This window comes from Schistocerca gregaria, chromosome 6 (assembly GCF_023897955.1).
Source record: "Schistocerca gregaria isolate iqSchGreg1 chromosome 6, iqSchGreg1.2, whole genome shotgun sequence".
Classification (NCBI taxonomy): Eukaryota; Metazoa; Arthropoda; class Insecta; order Orthoptera; family Acrididae; genus Schistocerca; species Schistocerca gregaria.
In genome coordinates this window covers 382,505,604-382,523,578 of record NC_064925.1, presented here as the reverse complement: position 1 = coordinate 382,523,578, position 17,975 = coordinate 382,505,604, and the positions used below count along the sequence as shown (strand labels likewise).

General features: G+C 37.3%; 1 protein-coding gene across 4 annotated transcripts in view; it reads right to left on the bottom strand.

The window, feature by feature from the left end:
* LOC126278092 (lysosomal-trafficking regulator) overlaps positions 1-17,975 on the bottom strand; it is a 543,055-nt gene that overhangs the window by 47,026 nt on the left and 478,054 nt on the right. For all 4 annotated transcript variants that reach the window (XM_049977936.1, XM_049977935.1, XM_049977937.1 and 1 more), the window contains exons 46-49: positions 16,644-16,710; positions 8,068-8,218; positions 3,011-3,151; positions 1,275-1,492 (exon numbers count right to left, since the gene is read on the bottom strand). In XM_049977936.1, the coding sequence (XP_049833893.1) occupies positions 1,275-1,492; positions 3,011-3,151; positions 8,068-8,218; positions 16,644-16,710 (577 nt within the window). The remainder of the gene's footprint in view (positions 1-1,274; positions 1,493-3,010; positions 3,152-8,067; positions 8,219-16,643; positions 16,711-17,975) is intronic.

The window sequence follows — 17,975 nt, the reverse complement described above, 5'->3', positions numbered from 1 at the left end:
TCATTTGTGGCATTAGTAATGCATTTCTCCAATTAGCAACAACTGGTTTCATTTTGTGCTCATTACTTTATACAAATATGTGATAGCAATGCATACTTTAGTTACAAAAAAGGTAGTCTCATTTGTTGACCAGCGTCTGAAATCTGGTTGCTGTGTCCACACAAGTATATTTCAAATGTGCACAGACTTTGTGAGGTGCTGATCACTTGAATATTCCCCACAGAACAATTTTTACGCACTAACTTTTTGAAAGAAATCAAGTTATTTCTTGTGATGTGGTGACACGTACGTTATTCGGTTACTGTATCAGTGGAATTCAAGGAAAATGAGCTGGCATAATAATACTACACTGGTTTTAACCTGTTTGAGCTTACTCACATTATTAGAAGTCTCTTGTTATGTTTACACACAATCATGCACAAGTACTACTAACATTATTACTGCTTTTGCATTATTATTTTCTATCAGATTAGAACTTAGTACATAACTGTTGAACACAGCAGGAGAGTAATGAAAACTCAGTATACAATGTGTATGACTACAAACAAAGGTAATGCCATTATTTAACGATGATGTTACACACAATGATAAGGACACACTGAATGGAGGAAACACAATGTTTATTACATAAAGTGTCCAGGAGATAAATTGAGAAGGGGTTGACAGTTAGAATATGCCAGATAACAATTTAACCAATGATGGAAATTGATGAAACAATGAGAAAACTGACAGACTGTCTAAGTGACCAGAAAGGATCTGTATGGCAGGGATATTAGTCCAATCTCTCATTATTTATGACGTTCAAAAAACATAGAAATATTAAGAAAGATGTGGATAGCTGCAAAACCTTTGTTTTCACTTGTGGGCTTGGTTAATAATAACTCAGATTTTGTGTTTTCCATTTTATTATATATTTAGTTTAACTACACCATAAAATAATAGAAAATATCAAAATAAGCCAGTTACATTATTCTGCTAGTTCATTGTCTCTCTAGGTATGCAACAATAATATGAGAATAAAGACCAAATGTAATGGGCAACACCAACACAAAGCCTCAAGGAATTCAACGAAACAAATTATCATCATCATCATCATCATCATCATCATCATCATCATCATCATCATCATCACGTTCTCACTGAAGTGTGAACTATGGAATGTGCATTTAAGAGCCTTTAGAAGGCTTTACAAATATGAATCTTGCCCACATCAAAAACGGTAGAGTAGCACTAAACAGATTTGTATTCATGCTACATCACAACAAGCAACTCACCGCTGGGTGGAAAACGTTGATGGCTTCCACAGCAGCTTTACCAGTCTGCTTGTACCCAAAAACGAGATCTATCCAGTGAGGCAAGTTCTCTCGAGCAAAGTCCGACTCTAGTGCTTGACGATGGATTAGAATGAATTTGCGTGCATCTCCGCCTGCCCATGGGGGGAGCTGAACATTGTGGACTCTCTCACCTGACTGTCGAACGCCAAGATTGAATCCTGAAATGGATCAGAATAAACCACGTCAATACAAAGGACAAAATTTCATAACAAAATTGTGTTAATGACAATATTGAGTCAGTGCATTAATAAAACATGACAAAAATAGCAATATATGACTGACTGACACAACTACAAATAAAATAAAATAAACAGAGGGCAGACAAAGATATTAGAAGCACAAAAGTTATGAGATTGCAACTTAGAAGTTGATCATAAATACACATTTAATACAATAATGGAAACTTCAGGCAGGAATATCAACAATGTAGGAATAGACATATTGCTACTTACCGTAAAGAAGATACGTCAAGTTGCAGACAGGCACAATTAAAAGACACTCTCATAAAGCTTTCGGCCACAGCCTTCATCAGTAAAATAGACACACACGCACGCACGCGCACGCACACGCGTGTGCGACCCCCAACTCCAGCAATCTGGCCCAAGATGCTGGAGTTGGCAGTTCCATGTGCCTTTTACTTGTGCCTGTCTGCAACTTGACTTGTCTTCTTTGCAGTAAGTAGCAGTCTGCCTTTTCCTACATTGTTGTTATTTTATACAATAAATAGGTTCTTGTAATTTTAAAATAATGTCACCTTGACTGTGGCAATTATCCAGTAGAGAGAGAGTTGAAAAGTAATTTAACAGGAGAAAAAGTAGTCAGCTGAAGATAGGCCAATAAGATGAAGAATAGTTAATTAATGAATAAAACTTATTGCAAAGGATCACAAATTGTTTCCCTTTATATACTGTTAACATGTTCTGCAGAACATCACAGGAAAATTCAAATAATGCAGATTTAAAAAAAAAAACAATAAAATAAATAAATACATAAATAAATAAATACAAGAATGGTAAAACCCCCTAATGTTTTGCATCCAACTTAAAGCCTTTTCTATTAATGAGATTATAGCGTATCTGTGGAGATGGAAGCACTCTTAATTATACTTGAGAATAAAGTAAACTACCTTGTGCACTGTTGTAAATTGCAAGAGTAGTCTATAATGTTCTGTTGACAAGAAGATCATTTGAGATGAAAGTCATGTTTGGATTAGACATAAATGAGGAAGGAAGTCAGACATATTCTTTTCAAAGGAACCAGGCAGGCATTGATCTCTAACAGTATAGGGGAACTGTGGAATACCTAATTCAGAGCAGTTAGGCTAGGCTTTGAAAACTACTACTACTACTACTACTACTACTACTACTACTGCTACTTTATCCAAGTCCACTAGCCTACATCATTCAGTTGTGTACTACAATACAGCACACCCATTGTAGATACTTTAAGACTGTGTTTCCCATTTTCTCAATAAGCACAAGATCCCAAATATTTATAGTTATCATATATTAATATTGTGTAAAAACAATTTTATATCAAAAGAGCAGGCATAAGATCTTAACAGGAGAATAGTGTCTCAGAAAAATACAGAACACTGATAATAAAATAAATAAAAATCAGGAAGTAAACAGTAAATTATAATGAGGCTAAATCAAGATAAATCTAGGTACATTTACCTTCACTGTTCAGCAGGAACTCGGGCAAGTAAAAAAACTCTGGGACCATCTCCTTGACATCAGTCGTAGAATCAGAACTCGTGAGCCTCCAAGTGGTGTGCAAGGAATGGAATGTGCGGTCTGGGATGTCAAAGTTATTGTCTGCAGGGAGGTGCAAAAACTGGTATAATACAAAGATAACAGTCTTGTCCTTATATGTGAAATTATTGTTTATGCAACTACTTTATGAAAGTGGTTGGATGATGATACCTTAATATGCAATGTTTACAGCCAACAAGTTGTACATTTGCCAGAAATAATAATAGTTTGAAGCTTAGAAACGAATATGATTTCTTTCACATCTTGGTATGAAGCAAATTGGTATACCATGTGGGAGGAAGGCAAAGACTTTTTCCCCCATATTGAAATGGGACAATTCTATGGTACAACAACAAGGCGAAGAATTTATAAGGCTGGTAATAAAAACCTGTATGTTTTAAACACAGTGGAACCTTATCTAACTTGCCCTCATTAATCTGTAGCTCTAGTTCATCCAAATAACTGCACAGTATTTTAAACTCTGGAAATAACAGTGACAAGAGCTGGCAATGACAATCATTAAATTTAAATTCAGCCTACCACCTTATGCAGATCCTAGCACGATATCATTACACAAGTTAACACTGAGTTGTACAGTACTGTATTTCCCCCATTTGCTGTGAGTGTAAGAGAAAGAAGGTGGTAGTGTTCATGGACAAAACACAAGATGAAGTGCATACAATGGATAAATAACAACTGTTGTAAAACATTGCAAATGGATTTGGTTGGGTTGATTTGGGGGAGGAGATCAAACTGTGAGGTCATCTGTCACATCGCATTAGGGAAGGATAGGGAAGGAAGTCAACTGTGCCCTTTCAAAGGAACCATCCCAGCATTTGTCTGAAGCGATTTAGGGAAATCGTGGAAAACCTATAATCAGAATGGCCAGACAAGGGATTGAAAGATCTTCCTCCCCAAAGCGAGTCCAGTGTGCTAACCACCGCGCCACCTCACTCGGTCACTGAATTTGGTACTGGAACTTCAACTGTGTCAGACAAAGTAGCAGGATTAGCAGAGAAAAAGTTAATAAATGTTACGCTTTTATGTGGTTTACTGCAAAGTGGGAGAATGGTATTCTGAATTCTGGTCCAATACTGCAGGGGAAAGTAATAGTTGAAACATGAAGCTTTCTGGTGGTGATCTTAACTTCACAACCAGCTAGGTGTGCTTACACATGTGGGAAGATTGACAAAGAACACACTAGCTGCCAGTGACTACCAGTAACTGCCTTTCCAGGGGCACAGCAGCTACTGAAAATTTCAAAAATGAATCCAAATATTTTATTTGCTTAGACAAGTTGACTCGATTCAGGTTTATAGCTTTTAATGAATCTGGTCTTTTCTATTGTATGTTATACAGTAAGAGACTAGCTTTCAGATTAGATGACCCTGCTCAAAAATCAATTAAAAAAGGGCAGAATTACAACAATGGCTTGCCTTAATGTACATGAGAAACAAATACACCTCTTCTGTTAAAATGGAACTCAGAAATTTCCCATATTTTAAAAGATGTGAATCAGCCCTCCTTGCTAGATTGTTATAAGTAACAAAATAATAGGTAAATGAACAGCTGGCTTTCAAAAAACTAGTTTTTTGAAGTGTAATAACATTTCTAAAAAAAGGAGGTTTGCCTCGAAGGCCATTTAGTTGTATGACAACGTTCTGTCATAAGCAGGTGTGGAGGAAATGGTCAGTGGTGGCATCAAAGGGATACTGATATCAGATATTACAATGGCACTTGAAATGTAAAGCTAAGTTCATAACATACGCCTGGATGACTTCTGGTTTCACCATTGGAGTTGAGTGCCACAAGACAGAGGAGGTATGTTAGCCAAGAGATATTGAGCAATCAAGAGTGGATCAGGCCATCGGAAGAAAAAGAAGAAGAAGCAACGGTGGGTTTGAGCCAAGGACAGGAAGCTTATTGTGCGAGTCATCGGAGTGAGGGTGAAAAAAGTGATGAGGATTAAAATAATGTGGATGGTGAATTAACTTAATACTTGTCATAATTGGCTACATAGTAGGATTTTTATTTATGTAATATGAGTGGAGGAAGATGGAAAACTATTTGGTGTTCATGCTGTGGAAAGTATAACTAATTTCAAGAATGTTAAAAAATGTCGCACTGGACAAAATTTAAATTCATTATTATCCAAGACACTTTGCAATGCAGCAGAATGGGACAGTAAAAATGCAGAGAACAGTACCATCTGTTTTGGAGATTGTGATACTCTCATTTAATCTTTATGCAAAGTCTTATACCTACATGCATAAGTTTCAATTATATCGTTACTTGCTTAATTTATCAATGAAAACTGTATAGTAAATAATCTCAATAAATTTATGGAAGGGTTGTACAACAAACCCAAAGTACATTAAAACAAATGTCAACACAGACTCAAATTATCGTTTATACAAATAATATACAAAAGAGTAATAATAATTATGATAGAACTCACTGTAAAATAGTAAAAAGTATTGTTATCAATGTTTATTTCATAACATAACATTTCATTACAGAAACTAAGATATTTCAAGATACTAATCATATCATGGAAGTTGTCATGATTTGCCAAGCCAAAATTTTAATCAGTTTTATGAAATCAAATTATGTTCAATTTAAACAATACATAAAGAGAACTTGTAATTGTTGTTTGTTATAAAAGTACCAATGGCAGGAACTGTAGATCATCAATAATGTGAGAGTATTGCCTCCAGTATTGTGTCGCTCTTTGGCCATCCTGGATAAGATTTTGATGTGTGTCTTTGAAGAAATAAATTAGTGAAAAATTATTTTCAACATGTTGTCGACATCATTTTAAAGATTAGAGTACCACAAAAATTGTCTCATTACACAGAGTATCGATACCAAGCATGCTTCATTCAGTAAGGGTTATTCATTTGCTGAAAGTTACATCACATGTTCAGTGAAAAGCAGACATGAAAATTAAATACTCAGGTTTATTCCTAGAACAAGCGAAACATTATAAACTCAACCACTTTCTTGGTGTACGCAAAATTTCTGCACGCAGTGTGGCTAAACTAAATGTGGAAACTGTATAACATCAATGAGATATTTCGAGATTATTAATTTTGAATTCCCTGAAATGTCCTCCTTTGTCACTGAGAAATAGTTTATACCAGTGTAGCAATAACCAACAACACATATTTACTTAAGTACCATAACTGCATGTTCTGTTCTTCGATGACTAAGGAATTTTCACTCCAGATTTTCATTCTGGAAGTCCAGAAAGACAGCAGCTACTGAACAATATTGACACGTGGCTATCAGGATATCATGTGGGAGTAGGATGAATTGAGTTATATATGGTCTATGATTTTGGAACCCAAGCTGATTGGCACAGAGAAGGTCATTCCAGTTAAGATACCTTATTATAAGTCAGCTTAAAAAATCTACAACCAGCATAAGTAAAAGACATTACTCTCACTGGCTGCTGGCTCAATGGACATGACATCTGTTCTGGATCAGATGTATTATTGACACAAGGGAGCACCTCGCACTTGTAGTGCTAAGGCATGGCGGGAGAGTCATGTGACTAGATCCAACATTTGGCCTCCACCTAGGGATTCACAATTCCAGTGCTGACTGCAGCTCACCCTTGAAAAAAATAAGTCAGGGCAAAAGGTGCACATCAAAACGTGCAGTGATGTCAGAGATTCCAGGAGGGGTTCCGGGGAGGGGGGTCCTGACAGAACCAATGGTGTCGGAGCTTTCACCACCAATGCTGCACCTTAAGACTGTCATCTGTGGCCAACACAACCTCTAACTGTTCCAAAAACATCAGCCAATTCACCTCAACATGTCTGTACACAACAAGCACAATACCTATCCATTTCCTACTTTGTTGAAAGTATATGAAACCACAATAAAATTCTAAGCAAAGCAGACCACAAGCAAGTGATAAAATGATTCAACTGTGACACTATTAAAACTGTGACACACAAAAATATAAACATGAAAAATAAAACCATCCCTAGAATCTGCAACCATGTTTACCCACTTTACATTAAAAATTGCAAAATATGTGAACTCTTACAACAAAACGAACAACACTGCTGGAAACAGGTAAATAAATTACTGTACACATCTACTTTAAAGCTCTTAAGAAAATGAAACTAAACGAAGTATATTAACTGCTGGTGCTGTTAAACTCCTGTCTGCTGTACAACTGAAGTACTACAATCAGTTTACAGTTTTCAGTGGTAGAAACAGTTTTCAGTGGTAGAAAAATTCAAGTTCTTATAAATTGAATGCCAGCGAAGAATCACCTTGATCTACCTACCATTCATTTAGCAGTCTAAATGTTGTTGGCCGACTCCTCAGTTGTCATTACAGCCATAATTAAGTCTTTCACTATGTCTCCTTCATACATTTATTTGTTTGCCTGGCTGTCTTAGAAATTCTTAAATATACCTCTACCTTTCTTTCCGTGGAACCCTCAATTTTAGAGAGGCTTCTGTATTAGAAGCCCATATCTCATTGCTGTAAGACAAAACTGTCAGTACACACTGGTAGCAAGTGTTTCTTTTTATACATATTGAAAGCTTTGTTTCGAAAACCTTATTTAAGTTACAATATGCAGCAATTTTACTCTCGTATTTATTTATTTGCTATGGTAACACATACTCCTCCAATTTCATCCATGTTTATGGATCTGGAAACCACTCCTACGACTGTCGAGAATATAATGGAATCAACAGCAGCAGAGTGCTTGGATACATACTTAGTATAGTAACGAAGATTGAATTCTTGGTTTGTTTCTCAATGGACGTTGGGTTCCATTTTATTGATGAGTCCAAAGATCTTTTCAAAATAACTGAATTTACACAAAATGGTAATCCAGACCCACTGCTTCCAGTTTTGGTGAGAGGTAAGTATGAATATCAATGGCATATACAAGCACAGGCAGGAGCCAAGTGTAACTTGCACAGCTAACTATGAATGGCAATTCGACTTACCTTGATACGTCAGAAACATTCTAGTGAAGGGCGGCAGTCGAACGAGAAAATGCAGCACTGTGCCAGAATTTGAGTAATGGCTACCATAGTGATAGGGCTCCTGGTGCACTGATATGTGTCTCGAACCAGCTGATAGCTCTTGTTTTATATACTACACAAAAATTAAAATTCATTGATTATATGGTGAACAGCAGAATATCAACTGTGAATTTATACTGAATACAAGGAACACCATTTACTAAGAAAAAGAGACACTTTAAGTGAAGGGTGAAACTAATAACTAACTGGAAAAACGCTGAAAATATATAAAATAGTTGTGCACACCAGTAATTAAATGTTATTTGAAAGTTTGTGCATCTGACAGTTGTACTGATTCACACTGATCAAAATGGGAAAGAATGTGCAGAAAATTACACATTTGTTTCTATATGCTTTAAGTTAGATGTAATCATTCCTGGAAGCATATTACTATAAATAAGATGAGATATGTAGTTGTTTCTGTACAACCAATGTGAGTATATCTTCATGACTGTGTAAATGTCAAAAATGTCAAATAATAATAATAATAATAATAATAATAATAACAGCAACAACACAGAACATTCTTTTACTGAAATGTGAAGGCAAAACAAGTGGCCACCTATCCCTGAACTCAAGAAGAAAAAGAAGAAGAAGATGCTGAAGAATTCCTATTTACATGAGAATTAATATGTCTAGAGTTTAAAACTGTATTTTCATTTACCAAATTAATACAATGGTTCTCCCTCCTTCCTCCCCCTTCTCTCTCTCTCTCTCTCTCTCTCTCTCTCTCTCTCTCTCTCTCTCTCTCTCTCTCTCTCTCTCTCTCAATTAACTGTGCTTTATTGTTACCTATAAAATTTTTACGTTTGCAGACAAATTACTCAAAATGTGTGCACCCAAATAAGTGACCTCTTTGTGAGCCTAAGAATGTTTCTTCAAGTGTTTACACAGAGTCTATCAAAATTTTGAACTGAGATGATGGTTGGAAAGAGAGGTTATTTACCATAAATTTTACTGAGGAATAAATACTCTGACAAGCCATTGTTAATATACTTAACTCCTCAAACAGTTTACTGCAGCACATTATTCAATGTACGCCACACACAGTTTCTATAAAACATCCATTGACTCAAAAAACTTTGGCTTGAAGAGATCCCTCAATATCGAACAACAGTATGAAATGAAAGCAAACATATGCTACATATGGCTCAGAAAACCATTTCTGCAAAAAAATTATTTGCTTGCAAGCTTCAGCAGCTCTGTGGAATGAACTTCCCAAATGAAATTCTTGGACAGCTGTATGCCCAAGAATGAGATATTAGCAAATACATGGTGCACTCACTCCTTTGATGGAACTGCCATCAACTTAGCTTTCTGAGGTTTGGCTAGTTCTGTAACTACATACATATTCAGTAAACCAGTGTGAAGTTCATGTCAGAGGATAATTTCCATTATGAAAGTTATTGGGGAGTCTTTCCAGGCTATCCGTAGATGGAATGTAGGAAGAATGATTGCTTAAACATCCCTCTGTGCACTATAATAAGCATAATCTTGTCTTCCTTATTCCTAGGGGAGTGATTCGTAGGGGGTTGTTGTACGTTCCTAGATTTCTCAATTAAAGCTGGTTCTTGAATATTTTCAAATGGGCTTTCATGGGACAATTTGTGCTTATGTGGAAGTGTCTGCCCAATCAGTTTCTTCAGTGTCTCCATGACACTCCCATGGGTTAAGCAAACTTGTAACTATTTGTGCTGTTCTTTGCATACGTGTAATATTTTATTTAGTATGGATCCTGCCGACTTGGGCAATATTCTGGGATGGGGCACATACATTTTTTTGTTGTTGTAAGTGGTCTCTTTTGTGGGCCAAATTGCGTTTTTCCAGTACCCTGGTCTGTCACTTGCTTTACCTACAACTGTGCCTGTGTGATCATTCCATTTCATATCCTTACAAACTGTTACAGTCTGGGAATTTAATGAGTTGATTGATTTCAATTGTGACCTACTGATATTATAGCCACAGAGGACTATGTTTCATAGTTTCATAAAATAAACAATTTTACATTTATGAATCTTTAAAGAAAGATGCAAATCTTTCCGCAACCTTGAAAATTTATCAAAAACTGACTGAATATTTGTGCAGCTTCTTTTCCAGTACAGATAACTAAATCCTCTTAGAAAGGTCTGACATTACTATTAATATTATCTGTGAGGTCATTAATACACAATGTAAACAGGAAGGATTCCAACAAACTTCCCTTTGGTATGGCCTAACTTACTTCTAATCCACTGATGACTCTCCATCAGAAAGAACTTGCCGTGTCATCCTTGACAAAACACCTTCAATTCAAGTCATGAATTTTGTTTGATATGCCATAAGATGGTACTTTGGCAAAAAGTGTGTGTGTGTGTGTGTGTGTGTGTGTGTGTGTGTGTGTGAGATTCTGAGTCAAATCCTTTTCAAAAGACAAGAGGTTCTGTTCTGCCTTACAGCTTGGCTTTCTGGATATTATGTGAGAAAAGTTAGAGTTCAAATTCACATAACAGATGTTTATAGATTTCATGCTGGTTGGAATGGACAAGGTCATTCTGCTTGAGACACCTCATTACTTTTTATACAAGAATATCTTCTAATTATCTACAAAATATGGATGGTGAGGCCACTGGGACAGAATTTCTGTAGATCACTTCCGCTATACTTCCTGTATATTGGTATGACTTGTGTTTTCTTCCAACTAATAGATATAGTTTTTTGTTTGAGGTACTAGAGCATATTATGCTTAAATGAGGAGCTAATTTAGCTGCAAATTCGCTCATATTTGCCAAAGTAAGTGGATTAAACTGGGTAGAACTACTGGATTTTCTTTTACAAAGAACATTTGACAACGGAGTTCAACATTTCTGATTTTCCTTTTCTATCATCCATTTCAGTTCCTGTGTCATCCAGGAGTGTCTGGACATTAACTTTTGTACCAGTGATTGTCTTTACATCAGACCACTATTTTGTTGGGTTCTGAGAGAGATCCTTCAATAATATTCTAGTGAGCAGTCACTGGAGGTTTCAGGCATTGCCAACGTGACAACCAGAATCATTTCATTCAGCATGTCTCCATCCACAGCCCTATGCTTTGTTTTACATTCAGTGTGCATAGTATCTGTTTCTTTAGAAGTTTCTTTATCATGACTGCATAACATGGAAGGCCCCTCCCATCCACTGGGTACATATCTATTCAATGCTTGATCAACCATTCTTTTAAACTTGAGCTACTGATCTTCTACATTATCCTGTCCTGAACTAAATATTTCAATTTCCTCATTGAAATGTCATACTACTGTCTATTTCTATAGTTGTCTGAAGACACAAATCTTTCTATTACTTTTATAGTTGGCGACAGCGTAAATGGCCTCTGACTGCGCAACTCACAAGGAATGCTGTGTTGTCAACTTGGCTGAAAGTGCATGGACAGCAGTTGTTAGATTTGTTATCCATTGGTTCAAACAACACGTAAGTGGTACAGAGATGCTTCAGAACTCAAATGGGAATCTCTGGAGGGAAGGCAATGTTTTTTTCGAGAAACACTATTGAGAAAACCTAGAGAACCAGCATTTGAAGCTGATTGCCAAATGATTCTACTGCTGCCAAGATACATTGCACGTAAGGATCACAAAGATACGATACGAGAAATTATGGCTCATATGGAGGCATATAGATAGCCATTTTTACCTTGCTCTATTTGCGAGTGGAAGAGGAAAGGAAATGACTAGTAGTCATGTGGCGGCTTGTGAAGTTTCTATGTAGATATAGATATAGATGTAAATGTACATATTAAGTTTCTGCAGCTAGGAAAAATTGCAGACAATCTGCCTCATGTCTGAAGAACTAGTACACTTTAAAAATAAGGACCCTTGCTTGTCTGTGTAACACCTGGCACCCTCTAGTTGCTTCAGCCATTATGAAAAAACTCTCAGAGCACCCAGAATATCAGAGAAACCATTCAGTCACAGGTTCACATGTATAAAACATGACAGAACACTCAAATATGACAGAAGTTTACACGGTACAGGATGTGGAAACAGACTGAGCGGGGATTGGCTACCTGTGCGGCTGTCTACTGTTCGTCTCTGGCCCAGATGTCACAAATGCTGCCATAGACTACAGTTGGCCTATAGTCTCTGCTAACCATTGTTCTAACAAATGGCTCATAATCACTGGCACCAGTTCCAATGTGGGTGTCCTCAAAGAGGTCAGGTTTATTTGTTGTGATTACATCTGATACATTTCCACATTGAGTGGGGTTACAAACTGCCTGTTCCAGTCAGCTCTCACCGAAGGCATTTAGTGACGTTTCGCAGGCTGTCTTTTCATGCCCACCACCTGCAAAACTTCATTTTCTCTATACATTGTTGGGTGATTAAAGTCTCCTCCAATGATGACAATATGATTGGGAAACTTAAGTACTAGTGAACTTAGGTTTTCTCAAAAGCTTTGGGTTACACTTGGAGATGCATCAGCTGGTTGACCGAAGGGTCTGATTAGAAGTTTGTGCCCTCCCTTGACAATGAGTCATGCCCAAATAATATTGCTTGCAGCTTCAATTTTTATCTCCGTGGATCTGAGTTTCTTGCATACTACAACAAAACCACCACCTACTTTTATAATTAGCCTATTACTCAATATACACGTAAATTTTCTCAAAAAATCTCTCCGATATCCATTTTGGATCTTAATCAGCTTTCTGTATCTATTACTACAGGAGATCCTCTGTGTTTTCTTTTCTTTCTTTAAATTTTTTTAGATGCACTTCAATTTTAGGACTCTTGCACTCTTTACATGTTCTTCTAGCACTTAAATATTTCTTACAGCTCTCATTTTCTAAACTGAATGGAAAAATCATCTAATTAAAAAAAAATCATAATGTGCACCATACATACAGTCAGCTACCTGGGTAGCAGCCAACGATGTTCACTGCACACCTGACTCATTTGGGGGGACACTACAGTTCTCAACCTATGATGCAAGTCTAGGTAATCACAGCCTACCTTGTTTACAGAACCTTTGAAGCCTCCAGCTCAAGCCCTTCACTTGACTCAAAATCAAGGGGACCATGATCCAAGAACAATGTTACACATTGTGTGCTTTCAAGAAAGTCCATGAGCAAAACTGATCTTCTCAACCTCCTCTTTCAGTCACTGGAATGATCCAGTATGGCCTTGGAGTCCAGTTGTTGTTGTTGTTGTTGTTGTTGTTGTGGTCTTCAGTCCTGAGACTGGTTTGATGCAGCTCTCCATGCTACCCTATCCTGTGCAAGCTTTTTCATCTCCCAGTACTTACTGCAACCTACATCCTTCTGAATCTGCTTGGTGTATTCATCTCTTGGTCTCCTTCTACAATTTTTACCCTCCACACTGCTCTCCAATACTATATTGGTGATCCCTTGATGCCTCAACATGTCCTACCAACCAATCCCTTCTTCTACTCAAGTTGTGCCACAAGCTCCTCTTCTCCCCAATCCTATTCAATACTTCCTCATTAGTTATGTGATCTACCCATCTAATCTTCAGCTTTCTTCTGTAGCACCACATTTTGAAAGCTTCTATTCTCTTCTTGTCTAAACTATTTATCGTCCATGTTTCACTTCCATACACAGCTACACTCCAAACAAATACTTTCAGAAATGACTTCCTCACACTTAAATCTATACTCGATGTTAACAAATTTCTCTTCTTCAGAAACGCTTTCCTTGCCGTTGCCAGTCTACATTTTATATCCTCTCTACTTTAGGGAGCAAAATAACTGATGATGGTCAAAGAGCAAAATTCCATTACTGCTTTAAGTGTCTCATTCCTAATCTAATTCCCTCACCATCACCCGACTTAATTCGACTACATTCCATTATCCTCGTTTTGCTTTTGTTGATGTTCATTTTATATCCACCTTTCAAGACACTATCCATTCCATTCAACTGCTCTTCTAAGTCCTTTGCTGCCTCTGACAGAATTACAATGTCATCGGCGAACTTCAAAGTTTTTATTTCTTCTCCATGGATTTTTATACCTACTCCAAATTTTTCTTTTGTTTCCTTCACAGCTTGCTCAATATACAGATTGAATAACATTGGGGATAGGCTACAACCATGTCTCACTCCCTTCCCAACCACTGCTTCCCTTTAATGCCCCTCAACTCTTATAACTGCCATCTGGTTTCTGTAGAAATTGTAAATAGCCTTTCGCTCCCTGTATTTTACCCCTGCCACCTTCAGAATTTGAAAGAGAGCATTCCAGTTAACATTGTCAAAAGCTTTCTCTAAGTCTGCAAATGCTAGAAGTGTAGGTTTGCCTTTCCTTAATCTATTTTCTAAGATAAGTCGTAGGGTCAGTATTGCCTCACGTGTCCCCATATTTCTACGGAATCCAAACTGATCTTCCCCGAGGTCGGCTTCTACTAGTTTTTCCAATCGTCTGTAAAGAATTCATGTTAGTATTTTGCAGCTGTGACTTATTAAACTGACAGTCTGGTAATTTTCACATTTGTCAACACCTGCTTTCTTTGGGATTGGAATTATTATATTCTTCTTGAAGTCTGAGGGTATTTCGCCTGTCTCATACATCTTGCTAACCAGATGGTAGAGTTTTGTCAGGACTGGCTCTCCCAAGGCTGTCAGTAGTTCTAATGGAATGTTGTCTACTCCAGGGGCCTTGTTTCGTCTCAGGTCTTTCAGTGCTCTGTCAAACTCTTCACGCAGTATTATATCTCCCATTTCATCTTCATCTACATCCTCTTCCATTTCCATAATATTGTCCTCAAGTACATCACCCTTGTATAGACACATTATATACTCCTTCCACCTTTCTGCTTTCCCTTCTTTGCTTAGAACTGGGTTTCAGTCTGAGCTTTCAGGAGCCCAGATGATAAGCATTATTTGTTCCAGCATGGGCACAATCAGTAACTGGTTGCACTCTGTTCCTCAAGGGTTGCCAGGACAGCCTCTTCGACTTGTTGAATGAGACCAATAGGCATACACACTCAGTGTTCCTTCTCTTGTTGCTATTTCCCTTAAGGATTCATTTTAACTGCTGTAGATTAATTTTTCATTTGCCTCATTTTGAACAGGATGAATGTATGGACAGTAAAAGAAATAGGAGAGTGAAAGTGGCCTACATTTCTCAGATGTGAGGTTTTGATGTGTCTGAGAAGAAAAGCCTATGATCTGTCAGTCACCATTCTTAAATTGCAAAAATTAGACACAGACTTTTAACAAGAAATCCACTGAAAAACTTAGGATTACTCATTAAAAATGGACAGATGTGGGCTCGTAATTACTAAGAGAGGCAGGAAAACAACAACTGGGTCAAGGTATAGAAGGGGGTGGAAGGCATAACTGTAGCCATGATTAAAATTAAATGGAGATGTAGCTAGATGAATGGGCATTAGGTGGACCAAAGAAGTTCTTCACTAAATGTGAATGTATGCTTTCCCGGCGTATACAGCTGGCAAAGAGTTCTCAGGCTTCCATCCGGGTGGCGGTGTCTTCAAACTGCGACGTTTCGACAATAACAGCCTAATAGGAGCTGGGTGTGTGAATAAACGTGCAGTGCAGGGGAACACAGGAACTTCAGAATATTGCTCTGTGCTCTGGTGTGATGACTACTAAAATGTTGGCTTTAAATTGCCAATGGCAGATTAATGTCAGGACCTTCTATACAATAAAATGTTTAAAATTATTTTATGCTTTGTCAGTAAAAAATTAAAACTCTCAGGGCAGACATTTTATTTAGCAGCACAGACAGCCCACAGATACTGAGACCATAGCCACAATTAATAAAGAGATGACAGCACACATACCGAATGAGAAGCTTCATGTTGACATTAGTCTGATTTCAGGTTCACAACACGTTGCCTGCATGCTGCCACAGTCTCACAAGGTTATCAATTACTGTACACAATGTGAGGTACTTTGCTGGATCTGACAGCACAGCACAGCACTGTTTCTCCAGAGACTGGAGCTGATTTCCCCCTATAATGTCACAGTTCAATTTTATGAGGCCATTCCGATGGTGACTTGCTACTAGTCTATGAAGATTGGTCAATGGAAGTGAAATTAAGTAGTAGTTGTTCATCTTGCATGGTTTGTAGGAAAATGATCTGATTACAACAGTGTACTTAAGTCTTCCCAGAATCTTGGTGGAAATTAATCTAGACATATGTAGGATGTTTAAGAAGATCACAGCACAGAGAGTGCATAGACTTCCTTTGCAGCCCTCAGACAAATCCCCCGTGAAACGTTCATCATATGACTAAAAAGATACCTTTAGGGGAGAAAGCATTCCTGCAGCAAGAAAATGGTCATGGAATACAAGAAATTACTATGCAATACAAAGCCAAAGGCAAATATCAATAGCAATGACAAGTGGGCATCCAACTACTTCATAATTTATGATATATCAGTCTGCATATGGTAATTACATTATTCTGCTATGTCAATTTCACTAAAATGCTTTTTTAATAACTTATGATTTGACACTAAAACAGAAATGAACATTTATCTGAACACGTACATTATAATTACTGATGTAATGGTGCTCATTTTTCTTTTCTTGAACTGCCATCGGTTTTCGGAAATCCCTGAAACAAATATATTTAAAATCAGAATTATGTCAGACAAATTCAATAATACATCTGTCATGTAAACAATATAAGGAGGCTACCAACATATAAATATAACAAGCAATTCCTGCAACCAGGCAATAGAGCTGACTATTAATAGCTTTCGGTTCCATGAGTTCTTTACTTGGGAGTCACAGAAAAAAGGACGAAAAGAAACTGAGCAAAGTCAGCATAATCTTAATGTAACATAGTTCCAAATGAAACTTTGAAAATATGCCTGGCAATGATTTACTCAATTATGATGACTGTTTTAGCTGCAATAAAATAATGACACACTACAGTTTTTCTATTTGATTCCAAACAAATCACTACAGCACAGCAGTGTGCATTAACAGCAGCACAATGCTTATCGTCTTAGGCACTTAGATTATCTCAGTAGGTGCTGTAGTCCTGCTAAGAGAATTGGATACTTTTAACATCTTTGAGACTCATTACCAACAGGTGAGGCCTACTGTCAGTGGCTGTAGGCAGTTCTTTACTATTTTTGCATATAAAATGGCCAAAAGCACAAAAAAGTAACAGTATTCAACTAACTCAAATGTTAACTTAACATCATGGTGATAAAATTTTATCCATTACTATTAAATCAAACACAACACAGACAATTTTAAAAGAATGACACCCTGCTAATTTTAATATAAGTACTCATGAATTCTTGCATCCCTTTTTGGCAGAACACTTTTTGATTCTTTCTCTACTTCTAGTCTATCGTTATAGGAAATCAACAAAAAAATTTAACACAGAGAGTGCTTTTTTCACAAATGTGAAATTCAGAACAAACACACAAACAAACACACACACACACACACACACACACACACACACACACACACACAAACCATGCAGATGAATAAATACAGATGAAATAAGTTTTCAGCAGAAATATAGTGCAGCCAAAATATCGACTGTAGTAGGAAGTACAATGTGAAAACCATGGCTCAGCACAGCATAGTGCACTGTGCAACATCTCAGCAAGCAGGCATCACTATTGCTGCTGCACACACGGTTGCCATCCTTAACATGGTATGAATGTAATTACTCCAGTTGAATATAATGACCAAGTGAACCGGAGGTGATCAAGACGTGTGCCAAATGGCATGCTGTATAATTGCCCCATGTACTAGGCCCATACAATAATGCTGAATGCATTCTTCTCAAACCCACCACACACACACACACACACACACACACACACACACACACACACACACACACATCCATCA